Below are 18,006 nucleotides of genomic sequence, written 5' to 3'. Positions count from 1 at the left end.
TCAGATATTTTATTGTAAATTTAAAAATAATGCATTACTTTACTAGTTACATGAAAAAATAATCTGATTACGTAACTCGTGTTACTTGTTATGTGTTACCCCCAACACTGCTTGCATATTTTATTTATATATAAATAAAGTCCTGATTGTAAAGTTCTGAAGGTAAGTGTGATTCAAACATGTGCAAGTTGCAGCAGATGTTCACAGATTTTGAATCACTTTGTCACTTTTATTACTGACGTTCTAATTTCATTCTTACAGTTCTTTATACCATTTTTTATGTTGCCGTTTATATATATGTATATATATATATGTGTGTGTGTGTGTGTGACCCTGGACCACAAAACCAGTCTTAAGTCGCTTGGGTATATTTGTAGCAATAGCCAAAAAAACATTGTATGGGTCAAAATTATCGATTTTTCTTTTATGCCAAAAATCATTAGGATATTAAGTAAAGATCATGATCCATGAAGATATTTTGTAAATTTCCTACCGTAAGTATATCAAAACTTCATTTTTGATTAGTAATATGCATTGCCAAGAACTTCATTTGGAGCTGTATACATCTCAATTTAAAAAAATGACCCTTATGACTGGTTTTGTGGTCCAGGGTCACAAATATAAATATATAAGTCACTGTTCAATGCTGAGAAAACATTTTGGTCATGTAGAGTCTGTGTAGAGTACAGAAAATCACAAAACTTCTTTCAGCATTTCAGTATATGGTTGAAATGCACCTGAAAAGCCAGATGTGTCTTAACATTTTCTTTGATCGGCCCATATTGTGCGTTATTGACTTAAAAGTGCTGACTCAGACTTAAGCCTGTGGACTTAACAGCTGTGATTCGCCCACGTCACTCTGCTCTTCATGCTCGAGTTAATCAGCCTGTCTGACAGGCCCAGGTGGTGTGACTCTCTCTCTAGGTTTACAGCGTGACTCCGCACAGGAGGCCGGGATGATTATTTCTTAACTCCTAAACAAATTACTGTACATTTTATGGAAAAGGTAGAACGGCAGTGGTACTGTGTATTTCACTTCTATATTTCACTTTTTTCAGGTAGTTAGTTTTTTTCATCTAATATTTATATTTTATTTCAGCTATATTTTCATTAACAAAGATGATTTATACATTTTAGTTAACAATAACAACACTTGCATACAATGTTGAGGAAAGTTACTTTTAAAAGTAATGCATTACAATATTGCGTTGCTCCATTAAAGTAATTTTATGGAAAGTAATGCATTACGTTATTTTTTCGTTACTTTTTGTCACCTGGGCTGGGCTGGGCTTGCTTATTTGTTTTTTAATAACAAAAAACCCAACTGTAAGGGCCCTTTCACGCCAAAAGTTAAATTAATACGTGTCAGGCTAAAAGAAGTGCCTCTGCAGCTCACTCCCAATTTCTCTCAGCATGGGACGGGAGAGGTGTCAGTGAATACACTGGAAAACAAAGTAACTTGCATTACTTATTTGAAAAAGTAACTCAGATATTTTATTGTAAATTTAAAAATAATGCATTACTTTACTAGTTACATGAAAAAATAATCTGATTACGTAACTCGTGTTACTTGTTATGTGTTACCCCCAACACTGCTTGCATATTTTATTTATATATAAATAAAGTCCTGATTGTAAAGTTCTGAAGGTAAGTGTGATTCAAACATGTGCAAGTTGCAGCAGATGTTCATAGATTTTGAATCACTTTGTCACTTTTATTACTGACGTTCTAATTTCATTCTTACAGTTCTTTATACCATTTTTTATGTTGCCGTTTATATATATGTATATATATATATGTGTGTGTGTGTGTGTGACCCTGGACCACAAAACCAGTCTTAAGTCGCTTGGGGAACATGTGCAAGTTGCAGCAGATGTTCATAAATTTTGAATCACTTTGTCACTTTTATTACTGACGTTCTAATTTCATTCTTACAGTTCTTTATACCATTTTTTATGTTGCCGTTTATATATATGTATATATATATGTGTGTGTGTGTGTGTGACCCTGGACCACAAAACCAGTCTTAAGTCACTTGGGTATATTTGTAGCAATAGCCAAAAAAACATTGTATGGGTCAAAATTATCGATTTTTCTTTTATGCCAAAAATCATTAGGATATTAAGTAAAGATCATGATCCATGAAGATATTTTGTAAATTTCCTACCGTAAGTATATCAAAACTTCATTTTTGATTAGTAATATGCATTGCCAAGAACTTCATTTGGAGCTGTATACATCTCAATTTAAAAAAATGACCCTTATGACTGGTTTTGTGGTCCAGGGTCACAAATATAAATATATAAGTCACTGTTCAATGCTGAGAAAACATTTTGGTCATGTAGAGTCTGTGTAGAGTACAGAAAATCACAAAACTTCTTTCAGCATTTCAGTATATGGTTGAAATGCACCTGAAAAGCCAGATGTGTCTTAACATTTTCTTTGATCGGCCCATATTGTGCGTTATTGACTTAAAAGTGCTGACTCAGACTTAAGCCTGTGGACTTAACAGCTGTGATTCGCCCACGTCACTCTGCTCTTCATGCTCGAGTTAATCAGCCTGTCTGACAGGCCCAGGTGGTGTGACTCTCTCTCTAGGTTTACAGCGTGACTCCGCACAGGAGGCCGGGATGATAAAGAGGATCTTACAGATAGTTAGTTGGAGTCGATAGCAGGTTGTCGCTGCTGGAAAACAAGCGAAAGAGTCAGGCAGGATGGTGCGGGGGAGGACGGTACAGAAAGAGACGTAGACAGTTGATAAAGTGCGGATAGATGGCTCTGTGAGTATGAGTGAATGTTCCAGGTGTTTGGTGGGGCCCCTCTGGACACCTCTCCCTCTGTCTCTTCCTGTAATCAGGGCCATCTGATCCAGCTCATGTTTTACACAGTAATTAATGGAGGCCTATGTATGGCTGCACTGTTATTAATGGCTGCTGATGGAGACGATGGCCATAAACACGTGTGATTATCTGTCAGAGGCAAACCCAAACAAGGAGGCTGCTATATTTGAGGTATTTTTAGAGCTTAATTAATGAGCAATAAGTAGTAATGAATGGAACACAAAGCAGATGTGGCAGACACCTTGTGCCGTGTTTTAGAACAGTTATGGAGGAGCTTGTCGGCCCCTGTTATATTTTGTTGTGTTTACTATTGAAACAGAAAGTTTGAGGTGGGTGTATTGAATGGAGTGTTCTTTTTTGAAAAATAGCCAGTCTTATTTATGTCAGTCGCTACTTGCTAATATGCAGGTGACATTGGTGAGAGAGATATTGTCATTCTAGAGAAAATGTGTCTGAAATTGAGACATTACAGGTTAAAGTTTGGGGTCTATAAGATTTTTAAATCTTTTGAAAAAAAAAAAAAGTATCTTATATTCACCAAGGCTGCATTTATTATATAAATGTATTATTACATTTTAAAATAAATGTTTTCTATTTTTATATAATTTAAAATCTAATTTATTCCTGTTATGACAAAGCTGAATTTTCAGCATCAGTCACATAATCCTTCAGAAATCATTCTGATATGCTGATTTGGTGCTCAAGAAATCATTATCTTATTTAAATCCTTATCATAATCAATGTTGAAAACAGTTGTGCTGTTCAATATTTTTTTTGTGGAAACTGATAGATTTTTTTCAGGGCTCTTTGATGATTAGAAAGCTCAAAAGAACAGCATTTTTTATATATATAATTATTTTGTAACATTATAAATGTCTTTACTTTTGTTCCATTTAATGCATAATTTGCTGAATAAAACTATTAGTTTCTTTAAAAAAAAAAGAAAATCTTACTGACCCCAAACATTTGAACAGTAGTGTATATCTGTTAATACAAGAAGAATCTGTTTTCCTATATATTGTATATATACATATATGGGGAAGTCGTGGCCTAATGGTTAGAGAGTCGGACTCGTAACCCAAAGGTTGTGGGTTCGAGTCTCGTACTGGCAGGGATTGTAGGTGTGGGGAGTGAATGTACAGCCCTCTCTCCCACCTTCAATACCACGACTGAGGTGCCCTTGAGCAAGGCACCGAACCCCCAACTGCTCCCCGGGCGCCGCAGCTTTTATCCACATTGTAGCTCCTGTAGCTCAACCAGCATGGTGCTAGCAACGCAATGGGTTCGACTCCCAAACAGTGCATAAATTGATCAAATGTATACCTTGAATGCACTGTAAGCTGTTTTTGATCAAATGTCAGCCAAATGCATAAATGGAGATGTAAGTGAAGTTCCACCTTGAAAAAGAGTCCAACCTCAAAAGGTTGATTTGCTATACAATTAATTATAGTGCTATAACAAACAATATTAGCTTCTCATTTCACTGCAGTGCACTATCCTGCTACATTTTAGCCTGTTTTACAAACAAAGGAACGAGTTGAGTTTTCTGTGGTAGTCAAGTTGCATTTAACACCTCTCCACCCAAAACTATATTAATCATAAAGTGCTGTTGTTTTGATACTAGTTTGTTATTGAGAGTTGCAAATGTACCAGGCCTGAATTTTTAAACAGGAAGGCATAGCAATATTTTCAGCTCTTGTTTTGAGGGAAATGATCCTTGAGTGTGAAGGAAACACCCAGTCTTTCTCATGTTCATGTAAAGGCTGTTTTCACCACCCTGGTGAACCACAACTGTTAGCTCTAAAATCATTTACAAGTTCCTTGAAATAGCACTTGTCTGTCTGGGTTGTACCCATGAGATTAGAAATGCCGGTGACACGTTAGATGCGTGTGCGCAAAGGATACAAGTTCACAGCGTTGACTTTGAGTTTCGCCTTTGCTGCAGAAATTAGCGTCTCTCAGAGGTTGTTGTTGTGGCTGGAGTCCAGCTCATTTACTCTGGCCATGGAAGAGCCTTCCAAAAAGCCCGGTCACACATCTCCCCTGCAGCTAAATAAAGGCCCGAGAGACCCCACAGGACAACTCCCAACCACTGAGCCCCCAATTAGAGACAGCCATCACAGCTGACAGAGCAAACCTTACCTGCATTAATTATCTGCACTGAGGTTAGGAAAATTAAGTGTTGAAAAAACTCTATCACATACACTACTGTTCACAAGTATGGAGTCGGTAAGATTTGTAAATGTTTTTAAACAAAGTCTTTTATGTTCACCAAGGCTGCATTTATTTGAAATACTGTAAAAACTGTAATACTGTGAAATATTATTATAATTTTAAATATCTGTTTTCTATTTTATTTTATTTTAAAATGTAATTTATTGCTGTGATGCAAAGCTGATTTTTCAGCAGCCATGACTCCAGTATTCAGTGTCACATGATCTTTCAGAAATAATACTAATAAGCTGGTTTTCTGCTTAATTATTGTCAATTTTGAAAACGGTTGTGTGGCTTCATATTTTTGTGGATACCGTGATTTATTTTTTCTGATTTATTTGATGTATAGAAAATAAAAATATTAAATAGAACTATTTTGTAACCACTTTTTTTTTTCTTACTGTCTCTTTTGATCAATTTAATATGTCCTTTCGGAATTAAAAGTATTAATTTAATTATTTCCTTCCTGTATGTCTCTCTCTCTCTCTCTCTCTCTCTCTCTCTCTCTCATATATACAGTATATGTATATATATATTAGGGCTGCACGATAAATCGCATGCGATATTTAATGCGCATCTTGTCAGTAAAGCCACTTCTGTAATCAGCGGTAAATGGAGACTCTGAACCCCTTAGAAACCATATCGCAACACCTTGGCAACCACCCACTACATCCTAGCATTTGTGGTGGTTAATTGTTTGGATTGATAAGCACCAGTCATTTTCTTTAGAAGATCTTGTTAAAATGTTTTTTTTTTCTCATGTGTGCAGAAAGACGTCCGGGATATCTTCACACCCATCCATTTTGAGGTGAAATATGAACTCGGAGAGCACCGTGTGCAACAGAGGGACTCAGGGGGCTTGCCTTCTCTCAAACCCATTCTACAGCAGAGGGATGAGCAGGCCAATGTCGTGAAAAACAAGGTCAGGTTTTCTCTATTTCTCCATCTTTGTTTTGTTATTGTGGTTAGCTTCTGTGGCCACATTTTTAACCTCATTATAGGTCAGTATGTGTCTTGATTTGCAATCTTTCTATCTTTCTGTAGACCATCTTTGCCAGATATTGTTCCTGGGAAAACTGCTCAACCAACCTGCAGGTTTCTGCTCATTTCGTTTTACCGCAGTAAGTCATCAACACATAACCTATGCTAACTGGTTGAATCTCTTGGAAATTGTTGCATGTTACACTACAAAATTAAATGGAAAAATATTATGAATAAATGAAATTAAGCTGGTTTTAAGACCACTTAGATTTTGTGCAGCCATGTTATTTTCCTAGAAAATGCACTTTTTTGCTCCCAAATCCTTTGTAATGCAAAAAAATATATACGTGTCATTCTGATTACTGTAAACTAATAATTATTATTTACATTTATTTACATAATTATTATAAACATTATTTAATATTATTTAAATTATTTAAAAACTATTATTGCATGTATATGTCATGGAAGTAGTTTAAATGTAATTGATGCTGATTTTCGTGGAAAAAGACAAAAGAAAAACAATTAAAATAATTGTTATATATATATAATATATATTATAATAATTACTAATTACATTTTTTTTCACTGTTGTAATGAGAATTGGGGAGGAAAATTTTTATTATAGTTACAAATGTCATTTATAATGTCACAATGCATAGCATCTTAACAATCCTAAAATGTGCAACATGAATTTTCTTTATTGATTTTTTTTTGATGATTTACCCAACTGTATTTCTTCAGAGGGAGTAACATTTTTGTGAATAACTGATAGCAATCTTATATATGTTGTAAATGTGTACGGTTATACAACAGCTTAAGCTTTAATAATTATAGTTTTATTGACTTGTTTTTCTTTTCAAGTGCATAGTAAGCAACTACAGACCTCAGTAAATATTCTAGTTGTGCTGGTGTTGTTCGTGACTAACAGGAGGGCTTTAGAGATTATCTGCTCTCCTCATGAATTCACCCATTAAACCAGCATGCACAGTAGCCAAAGCTTTATATCGATGCATTTTATGCATCACGTTTCTTGGACATGCCCAGTTGAGGCGAAAGTGTGAGTGTGCACATTAGCATTTTGGATCATGTTTGCAGCCGTATGCAAACTAATTTATGGACCCCCCTCACCCATTGGTGATAATACATGATCTGATTATTCATAAGGCTTGTGTGTGTGTGTGTGTGTGTGTGTGTGTGTGTGTGTGTAAGAGACAGAGAGAAAGAGTGTGAGGGGGAGAGTGTCTTGTCACTCTCTCAGATGCACCTGGTGCCTTTAGATGAAAAACATCAGGCTTGAGCCCTCACTGCACAAGCCACACAAACACATGTGGAAAAATACTGGCTCTTTTTCCCATTAAATTCTGCAATAATGAGTCTTGAAAATATTTTAAAATGAACAAACGATTAAAATAATTTTTTACTGTTTTAAAAACAATTTTCACAAGTGACAGTTTAGTTAATTGATTGATCAGAAAAATATTTTATTTGTGCTTATCTTTATTTCAAATTACATTTTTAAAATAAGATGAAATAGAGAGGAATTGATTGCAAGGAACTGATTAAAGTTGCAGTGACACTGACTTTTTTTTTTTTTGCACCACAATACAGTGGGTACGGAAAGTATTCAGACCCCCTTAAATTTTTCACTCTTTGTTATATTGCAGCCATTTGCTAAAATCATTTAAGTTAATTTTTTTTCCTCATTAATGTACACACAGCACCCCATATTGACAGAAAAACACAGAATTGTTGACATTTTTGCAGATTTATTAAAAAAGAAAAACTGAAATATCACATGGTCCTAAATATTCAGACCCTTTGCTTGATATTTCAGTTTTTCTTTTTTAATAAATCTGCAAAAATGTCAACAATTCTGTGTTTTTCTGTCAATATGGGGTGCTGTGTGTACATTAATGAGGGAAAAAAATTTACTTAAATGATTTTAGCAAATGGCTGCAATATAACAAAGAGTGAAAAATTTAAGGGGGTCTGAATACTTTCCGTACCCACTGTATGTTCAATTTAGTAACTTATGCTAAGGATTGTGACATTTTGGCTTAGTATTTAATTGTCATACACATCATTTGATTTGATTAACAATTAAAATTGTAGTTTTATTTATGTAACCATGTGCACTCTAAAAAATGCTGGGTTAAATACAACCCAGTGCTGGGTAAAATAGGGACAAACCCAGCAATTGGGCTGTTTTGACCCAGCGGTTGGGTTACTACCCAGAAGGTTGCGTTAAACATTTAACCCAACCGCTGGGTCAAAACAACCCAATTGCTGGGTTTGTCCCTGTGAGCTAAATTTATACTTTAGATTTTATTTTATTTAGACTGATCTTAGAGAAATACAAATTATTTTAAGGCTTTGTAAACAAATACCTTTCACAGGGTATAATTATATAAATATAATTATAAATAAATATAAATGCTAACTTTAAGTTACACTTTTTCTAAATTACAACAATTCTGTTCATGTATTATTTTTTCTATTTGATATTGTTCTTCCTTCATTTGGCAGTTTTTAAAATATTGTGTAATATTTAAGTGTAAGTGTAAGATTTTCTGTGTTTGAAATTGTTTAATCCCTAATAAAATATTATTATTATTATTATTATTTTCTGAAACATTCCTTCACTCTGTGTTAATCCGCACTAAATTATACTGACTAATTAATGGATTAAATATGGATTAAAATGCTTTATTTATAAAATTAATAGAAACTGATTAATTTATAATAAATTAAATAAATAAAAATAATTTATATTAAAATAACAGTTTTCCCAATAGGTACAGGAACATGCCATACTTTGCTCTGGGTAACGGAAAAAGCATCATGTTAAACACCACACTGGTCAACATTGGAGATGATGCTTTTCTACCCAAACTTTACCTGAGGTTTCCCAGCAACCTGCATTTCATCAAAGTGCTGGAGGTAATTTAATTTTGTCGCAGTAATTCCTCATTTTGTTCTGGTCTGTCTTAGATATCTAACAGCCAGCTTTTAGCACTTTGCGTTGCTGAATGCCCTTTAATTGCCTTTGATGTGCTTTAATATTTGTGATATTATTTAAGGAAGATAAATACATCAGCTGTGAAATCGCAGAGGAGAATAAAGTGGCCATCGGACTGGACTGCAATGTTGGGAATTTATACATCCCTCCTTTCTCAAAGGTAAATGTCGTTAGCAATGGAAGATAAATGAGTTTGTTTGTCACCATATCTTGTTGGAATATAAACATCTCTTTGCTTTCTTCCAGATCAACATCACCTTTTTACTAGATGTGATGCAGAACAGCAGCGCGGGGAACCTTAGTATTAACATCAATGCCACGAGGTAAGAGAACCAGAGATCTCAGCCCCAGATCTGAGGAATTCATTACAATGGATGGTTTACACAAATGCAAAGATATTGGAGCCAAATGTAAACATTTGTGGAGAGCATCTCGCTACTGCTTACGGTTGTAAATTAAGATCAGAATGCAAAAGACAAACAAAAGCATTAAACAGCACGCTCAAAGGTTTTGTGTGCTTTCAGTGTTACTGTTAGAAGCAAGAAAAACAGTGGATCTAAAGATGCCTACATAGCCTATGTAATGAGTTCCTATAATGAAATCTCTGGGTATATCAGGGTTGTACTCCAATAATTAAACCCATTAAACATTTCCTCTCATAGAAAGATCTTTTCAAAGTATACAATGACCCCAAAAAGCATTTGGACACTGCACTTAACATGGAATTTCATTAGCTAGGACAATATCAAACTAAGTGGTGTCTGTGTAACGGAAGCCAGCGGTAGGTGCTGTGCAGGTAAACCTCACTCCCCTGATCTCAAGAGACGCACTAGCGACTGACACTAGTGGCTGCAGTCTTTAGCCTCCTTGTTAGTGCGTCCGCCTCCCATGCCGGAGACCCACTCAGAACGAGGTGTGGCGGTGAGGACGCGGGAGAGAGGGGTTGCATTGGTGCCGTGACCCAGATGGGAGTGAGGATTAGGGGGGTGAGTGTAACGGAGGCCAGCGGTAGGTGCTGTGCAGGTAAACCTCACTCCCCTGATCTCAAGAGACGCACTAGCGACTGACACTAGTGGCTGCAGTCTTTAGCCTCCTTGTTAGTGCGTCCGCCTCCCATGCCGGAGACCCACTCAGAACGAGGTGTGGCGGTGAGGACCCGGGAGAGAGGGGTTACATCTGCAAATAAATGCTTTTCTCAGAACTAACTTCACCCTTGTATGAGCCATTTTCTTGCATTTATGCATTTTTACCTTTCCTCAGTAGTGAATGTAAAAGCAATCCAATGTGTGTTTTTCAGCGAGAACTTTGAGAACACAGATCTTCAGCACGACAACGTGGCCGTTCTTACGCTGCCCTTGAAATATGCAGTTGACCTCAATGTTCACGCGTAAGTTATCTGTTTTGCTTATGAATTTGAATCCATAGAGGTCGGAAGAATAGCAGGCCAAATTACGGGTTGCTTCTCTTCGTCTCTCCTCTGCAGATTTGTCTCCCCGACTTCATTTCTGATTGGAGAACAAGAGTCTGTGCCGGTCGACTGCTATCCTGAGAAGTTCAATTATACGTACAAGGTATTTTAGCGCTCATCAGTCAGACAAAAGTGTCATTAAGCACTAATGAATCATTTGACATGGTTTGTTTTGTTAAAATGTCTATTAACTTACAGATGATAAATATGGGTCCTAGTAAAGCTCTTGATGCGAGAGTAAAGATCAGCTTGCCTCTGATGCTGGTGCCATACAAATACCAGCTAATCAGGATTACCGATTTACAGGTGAGGTTTACATATGCAAATATTCCTTTGGGGTCAGTAAGATTGTTTCTGAATGAATTAAATTAATGCTTTTATTCAGCAAGGATACATTAAACTTATCAAATGTGACAGTAAAGACATTTATAATGTTAAAAAAGATTTCTATAAAAAATTTGATTATTTTTAACTTTCTATTAATCAAAGAATACTGAACAAAAATATTAACCAGCATAACTGCATTTTCAACATTGATTAATAATAATAATAAATGATTCTTGTTTTTGTTTGTTTTTGGATAATGTAGCTTTGTCATCACAGGAATAAATTACATTTTAAAATATATTAAAATAGAAAGATTTTAAATTGTAATATTTCACAATATTAGTGTTTTCACTGTATCTTTGATCAAATAATATGTCATCTTGTTGAGCATAAGAGACTGTTAAAAAATAAAAAATTTAAATCTTACCTTACAGTGAATCTTAACTGGTGTACTGTATATTATATACAGTATTTAAAGGAATAGTTCACCCCAAAATTAAAATAGTCTTTATTTACTGTCATGCCATTTATTTATTTTGTTTCACAAAATGAGATGTTAGGCAGAATGTTTGTGCTTCTGCTTTTGAAACAATGAATGTGGATAAAATGGTATGAAGTGGATGGCGATTTGCGGTGTAAGATTAACTTTAGTGTTTTAATGGCACATTTTACATCATTGAGGCCAAATTGCATTGGTTCTTGCATGTCATGTGACAAATCATGACGTGTCGAGTTTGCAAAACTAGACATGTCATGATTTGGAAGATTAATAGTAGACAATGGCTTAAATGTAATCGGTTCTTCACAGAGCTGTTGTTCAACCTCAGAAGACGACAGATATAGCACTTCATGATTTATTATATTATTTATGGTGCTTTATTATTCTTTTTGGAGCTTGGTAGTATAAATCACAATCTGCTTACCTTTTATGGAAAGCTTGAGTTCAGACATTCTGCCAGACATCTCTGGCTTTATTCACAGAAGAAACACACAAAACTATTCCTAACAGTGCCTATAACTTAGCTTATAATATATGCTATGCATCTATATGTGCACATATTTTTCTTTACTTAAACTTAAGTTGTTTTTTGTCTTGCAGACAACTCTTGGGCATTGCTTCCAGAGGAACAGTACAGTTCAGATTATTGATGACTGTGACATCCCTGAAGCTTCCATTATTCAAGAACTTGTATTCTTTTTCTCCCCAAAAAGCAAGCGCATAATGGTAAAATAATTGTCGTAGTATTGAGTTATGGTATGTTTAGTGTGATTGTTATGAGAAGGTCTCACTCTATGTTGTTCTGCAGTTTTGTGGTCCTGAAGATAAGACCTGTAGGATGATGGAGTGTCACTTTGGTGACTTGGAGGTTGGGAAGGAAGTTACCATCACTATGGAAGTGGAGCTCAACCCTAGGGTTCTCCAGATGAGTCCAGTGAGCATTTGTTAGAGAAGAGAAAAATAATATGGACCAACCATTGTTTGGCAGATGGATTACCTGAATTTTATATTTAAAAGAACAACTAAAACACATGACCTTTAATATGTTTATTTCCTATAGGGAAGACATGCTGTCATGATGATACAAGGCATGATTGACCTCATTTCACCAGTAAAGAATGCCAACACCATCCTACTACAGGATGATGTTTCTGCTAGAGTAAGTAGTCTGAACCTCTAATGCCAGGAATACATGATGAGATGCTGGATTTGCTAAATATTGTTGAACTTGAATGTTTGCAATATTTCAGGTGTTCTTGGAGGCTCTGTACAGCAATAAGCCTGTGATGGCTGTGCAGATTTTTCTAATAGTATCCAGTCTGATCGTTGGACTGATCATTTTAGCACTGCTTGTCCTTGCCCTCTGGAAGGTATGTATCACATGACAATTTCTCAAGTATGACAACGTCATATTCTCGTGCAAGACTCATCAAATCATAGGAATTAAGAGCATAGAAATTCTTCATAAGATTTCACTAAAGCTAGACCTGAAATATCTAAAGATATTATTATTATTTTTTTTTTTTTTTATTAGAGATACAGTATATCGTAGAGGGTTTATTAACAGCATGCCGGGCTTTACCGTGGTAAAAGATGGAAAACCCATCAAAGCAGTGCTTTTATTGAGTGTTGCAATTTTATATATCAAGTTTCATTTTTAAAAACACATTTTGAAATCCAGATGTGAAATCCAATTCCACCATACTCCATCCAGCTGTTTTTGAATGCAAGAACGTATTAAGAAACTGATTTCTGGTGGACTTTTGTAAACCAGCACAATTGTATAGGGTTGTTAATTAAGATCTAACAGTCATTCATACAACATATCAGTTAGTACCCTACAAAGCAAATAAATCAAATCTTCATAACAAGGCTTGTTGGGTTTGAAACTGAGATGTACTTTTGCTTATTGACAATCATACATTCTCTTGCTTTTATTAGCTTGGATTCTTTGAGCGGAAGTTGAAGGAGGAGAAGTTTGACCGGGACAGTTGGGACTATGTACCTAAGACAGAAAGTGTGTCATAATATGGGATTTACACCAAATACAAAACCAATCAGAATGGAAGAGACAAACCATGACTAAACTAAACTAATGCTCTGTCGACATCAAGAGCTGGACTCATGATAACCTATGGCCATTAACCGTAATGGCTGAGAACATTTATCGCAAAGCGATGAAGAGTACAAAAACTGTCAAAAGACTCTGCATTTTCTGTCAGCAGGATGAAGCCAATGCACTTTAGAGTATGGAACAAACTACATGTGCTCAATGAATCGCTCCGGGACTGTCATGCCAAGGGAGAAAAGGATTCAGAATGTATTGTTGCTACAGAAAGTTACGGCTCTGTTCCAAAACCTAGTGAGCAATTTTTTTTAGGCAGCATTTTTTCTAAAGTGTGGAGGCGGTTTCTAAAGGTAGGAAGCGTGGCCAAATTTTAAGGCAGTACCACGAATACAATTTATAAGGTGCTATTTGAGTTTGGATTCTGCCTTAACAGCTGCCTATTTAGATTGTAGACTGCAAGGCAGCTCACTAGGTTTTGGAACGGAGCCTATGATCACTGAACAACATATTGGCTAATGGACTGCTGTAGAGGAGAAATCGCACTGCTGTAGCTTTTCTTACTAAGGTTATTCCTGTGTATATCCGAAGAGAGACTCGCTCTTTTACGCCTGCAAGTTAGTATACCCTCCACAGGAGTGACACAGGATTTTCTGGCACTTTCCATCACCCTTTCCGAAGCAGAACATTGCTGCAGTTTTCACACCTTTGCATCACTGCGGTATCGGTTCTCCTTGCAAAAAACGGAGGAAATGACACGCATTCTCTCTCCTCCCAAGCTCTCGCTGCTGAGTTCAATAGTTAGAAGTTTAACGGAGACGCCAGATGGAAGGAGCGAGTGTCTACTGTGTGCTCTGGCTGGGTGCCATGGAAACGGGGCAAAGGAGGCTGCTGTTGTGTCGATACTGCACTACAGAACAGTGACAGGATTGGCATGTGTCTGGCTCCCAGCCATTGCTTAAGAGTGTGTGTTCATTTATAGGACATAAAATCCACAAATACACAACGCACCATCACCTCTCACTCATATGCAGGCCCATACTGAATCTGCACATGCAGAAAGCTCTAAAAGTTATATTTAAGGTTATAAATGAAAACATTTATAAAAAAAAACTAGCACTGATAAATTGATTCGATAAATAAAAAATTGAGTTTTTGAATGAAAACTAAGCTGAAGCTAAAAGTGTTCACTCAAACACAAACCAAAAATTCTATAAAATTACAGAGACAATTAGTTTTTGTATTTTCAATTAAATTGAATTGCCCAAACCTGATTATCATGTCAAATATGTCATCATATGCAGAATAATTTTTTTTTACAGCTGTCATAAGAAATGAAAGTTAAAACATTTTGTGAATAAAAAAATCCTAAACATTCAAACAGACAACAAAATTCTAAACTAAATAAAAAATAATAATTAATATACATTTTATGAATAAAATCTTATTTTACATTTTTATTGTTTAATTAATGAATTAAACATTTTATAAATAACTTCTAAGTTATATATTTTTATAAAACATTTATATATATATTTTTTTTTTATTTTACAAATCCATTATTCACAAAATCAGTACAAAAAAGCTGGTTTTGCTTGGGCCTGCTCATAAGTGTTGATGTATGAATCAAAGAATCAATGCTAAAAATGTTGGATATAATCTTAAAATTTGGGAAACCACATGGGTGCTTGTCAGTGCTTTTAATATAAAAGATGCAAAGTCCAAAAAAAGTCTCCACTGTTCAGGGGAAAAAAAATCAGAATTTTTAATAATTTAATGTTTTCATTTTATTTCCTGTCTTTAAAAAATATACAAATTGTTGTTAAAAAAATGACTTTGGTTTAATTTAAATTCTTATGCACTGGAATGTTTTATGTGTCATATGTTTTTGCTCTGTCATAAAATGTTCTATGTACATGTTAAAGCTTTGCATTGTGCAGTTTCTCATAGCCCTACTATCTAGCACAGTCTCTCTTTAATGTGATTGTGTGTATTCAGATACAGCTGCATTTAACCGGCGCCTCCTCCATGTCTGCTCCAAAGAGTGTGAGGAGCTTCGGGTGAACTCTGGAAAATAAACAGAGCTGTCAGGACATTTAAACATTACAAGGATTTATCTGATATACGCACACGTCCCTCCCTTTTTTCTCAGAAGCTCACACTGTTCTGTTTATTCTTCTGTCACTCATTCTGCAGCTTTAAGAAGATGCATTGAGATTTTTTTTAATCAAGTGCCGCTCATAAAGTGTTTGTAGTGTCTTCAAACAACACGGTCTGTGCTTACACAGGTCATCTGAAGTTCAACTAGTGCAATTATACAGAGGCTATCTTGACTACTGTTTTGCAAATAAATAGGGATGCGACTTATTCAGTGTTATAAAGTGGAAAATTCTGACTAGGGCTAGTCTTATAATACTTTTAGGATGCTTTGGTCCTTCTATAACATTGAATATTTGTCTTTTATGACATCACTGCAATACAAGGCCTCTAATGGATTACTGCTGTACATCACAACAGTTGTGAGGATTGACATTTTACCGGATCAGGAGTTCAGATGGGACCTCCAAGAGATCTCCGTCAATGTTCCAGGGGTATGTTCGTTCAGAGGAGATGATGGGCATTGTTTTTGAATCACACTCCTCGTTCTCTTCTGAGACATCGTCAGCACAACTTCCCTGAGAGTGTGGCCGCAGCTTCACAGCCTTTACGGTGTGTGTCTCAATAAACGAGAATCCAAACTGCAGAAGGATAAAGAAGAATCTCTCATTTAATGTTTTTGGCAATTACCAAACCTTAAGAGAGAGAAAAAAATTATATATATATATATATCCCATTATTGTCGAAGATGAGTGTATTAGATTCTACTTGATGCATTACAGTACTTTTTACTGTATTGCATTATTTTATTGTCTTGCATGGTTTAGTTTGTGAATTGGTCATATTTGAGGCTGTAGTTTACTTTAGGACCACAAGGAGGCAGTGATAAACAGCTGATCCTCATTGGCTCACCTCAGTCCAGTTTGTGTGACCTGGAGTGAACCTGGATACAAAACCAGGCCAGGACTGGACTTTCATTCCATTATATCATATATCCTTTTATTCAGATAACCAGGTACATCTATCAAATTCTTAATTAGATAAATTCATGCATTGTTATAGAGAAAAGGAGAGAGAATGGAATTGTTCTCATGTATATGTGTATATATAGCTAAGCATATAATTAAGCACATTTTCTCATTACCATAATGCACCTTAAAGTGAAAGTAAATTACGTTTTATATTTGAGTTTTTCCCCTTTTTGACTTTTTTAATTCCCAATGCTGATATACATTAATTTAATACAACGAATTTTCAACTCATGTTTAAATTGTTTAAAAAACACTACCATGATATATAAAATATTTAAAAATGTAAATAATACATATGATTTTTTCACAGTACTGAAATGAGAATGTTTTTATTTTTTATTTATTTTTTGCACGTTTTAAAAATAGACTAATTTTATTTTTTTTGTCCAGATTCAACCACAGTTCAAATACACTTGGCTCCTACATGTAAATGAGGTGAACACACACAAGCTCTTTTAAAATGGGCAATAAAGGCCCAATAGTACAGCACAGAAACCCTGAAATTGACATCTCTTTACTCTGCGGCACAATGACATCTCACACGAGAGTGAAGAGCATGAAGCAGTAGGTCAACGCCAACCTATTATTTAAACACAGATTATTTAAAGAATGTGGGTTAACAAACAGCTCTAGATTGAATTGCTTAAGAAAAAGGACGAGACGATCTCTAAAATAGGCTAATCTGTATTAGCCTGAAAAGTATTTTGTGGGAAGCTGACAATCAGCGACTAATTTGACTTGACAGTATGCTAATTCTGCTTAAGCTGGGGAGGTTGTTAACTCCATTTGCGTGGGCTGGATTTCCTGGATTTTTCTGGCTGATGTGAGTTCAGTAAGTTCCCTCGGTAGGCAGGTGAGCTCACCTGGTTGTTTGTGCTGTTGTATCTCTTCAAGTGCTTGGTGAACTCTGACCTGGAGGTTTCCAACAGCTATCAGTGCCATACTGCCATTGTTCAACATGTGGTAGACAGAAAGAGATTATCCATGTTTATTTTGTTATTTATTTGTTAATAAAACTATTACTTATGTGCCTGTTGTGTATGGGGAGTCTGTGGCAAGCATTATGACCAGAAAGCCAGTTCAACATTATAATAAGCCCACACTTTTTTCATATGGAAATGAGAATTGTTTACTTAATAAAACCAGTTTCTCTTCTGTTTTACCACAGGTCTATAAATAGATGTAGCTCACACTTGGACTGTTCCATATCTTCACGTCAGTGGAAAATGTAAATGGGAGCTTCAAGGTATAAACAGGTCCAGATGGAATATATAATATTATATATGTAAAAGTAAGTAGCATTAAAAGTAGTTTGTAAAGAAAAAAAAAAGGAAATGATTGAATCCAGTTAATCCAATTGGTTTAACCAGTGCCATATTTAGCTATACGGAAGGCCAAGGCTCTTTGAATTTCTGATCATTTAAAATGTTGGAAGTTTAATTGATAAGTCAAAGCTTTTATA

General features: G+C 35.5%; 1 protein-coding gene and 1 pseudogene across 1 annotated transcript in view; one reads left to right on the top strand and one right to left on the bottom strand.

Annotated features, from left to right (window-relative positions):
• LOC107601621 (integrin alpha-4-like) overlaps positions 1-14,735 on the top strand; it is a 35,350-nt gene extending 20,615 nt beyond the window's left edge. Inside the window, exons 16-28 of the mRNA XM_016293871.1 lie at positions 5,824-5,976; positions 6,099-6,175; positions 8,834-8,978; positions 9,119-9,217; positions 9,304-9,380; positions 10,355-10,444; positions 10,541-10,628; positions 10,724-10,831; positions 11,952-12,077; positions 12,160-12,285; positions 12,412-12,510; positions 12,602-12,721; positions 13,293-14,735. Coding sequence (XP_016149357.1) covers positions 5,824-5,976; positions 6,099-6,175; positions 8,834-8,978; positions 9,119-9,217; positions 9,304-9,380; positions 10,355-10,444; positions 10,541-10,628; positions 10,724-10,831; positions 11,952-12,077; positions 12,160-12,285; positions 12,412-12,510; positions 12,602-12,721; positions 13,293-13,379 — 1,395 coding nt within the window. The 3' untranslated portion in view covers positions 13,380-14,735. The remainder of the gene's footprint in view (positions 1-5,823; positions 5,977-6,098; positions 6,176-8,833; positions 8,979-9,118; positions 9,218-9,303; positions 9,381-10,354; positions 10,445-10,540; positions 10,629-10,723; positions 10,832-11,951; positions 12,078-12,159; positions 12,286-12,411; positions 12,511-12,601; positions 12,722-13,292) is intronic.
• A 480-nt stretch (positions 14,736-15,215) lies between these two features.
• Positions 15,216-18,006, bottom strand: part of LOC107601608 (ceramide kinase-like protein) — a 59,896-nt pseudogene continuing 57,105 nt past the window's right edge.

The sequence above is a fragment of the Sinocyclocheilus grahami genome, unplaced genomic scaffold (assembly GCF_001515645.1).
Source record: "Sinocyclocheilus grahami isolate Dianchi unplaced genomic scaffold, SAMN03320097.WGS_v1.1 scaffold308.1, whole genome shotgun sequence".
Classification (NCBI taxonomy): domain Eukaryota; kingdom Metazoa; phylum Chordata; class Actinopteri; order Cypriniformes; family Cyprinidae; genus Sinocyclocheilus; species Sinocyclocheilus grahami.
The sequence above is the reverse complement of the archived record's forward strand: the minus strand, read 5'-3'. Positions and strand labels throughout refer to the sequence as shown.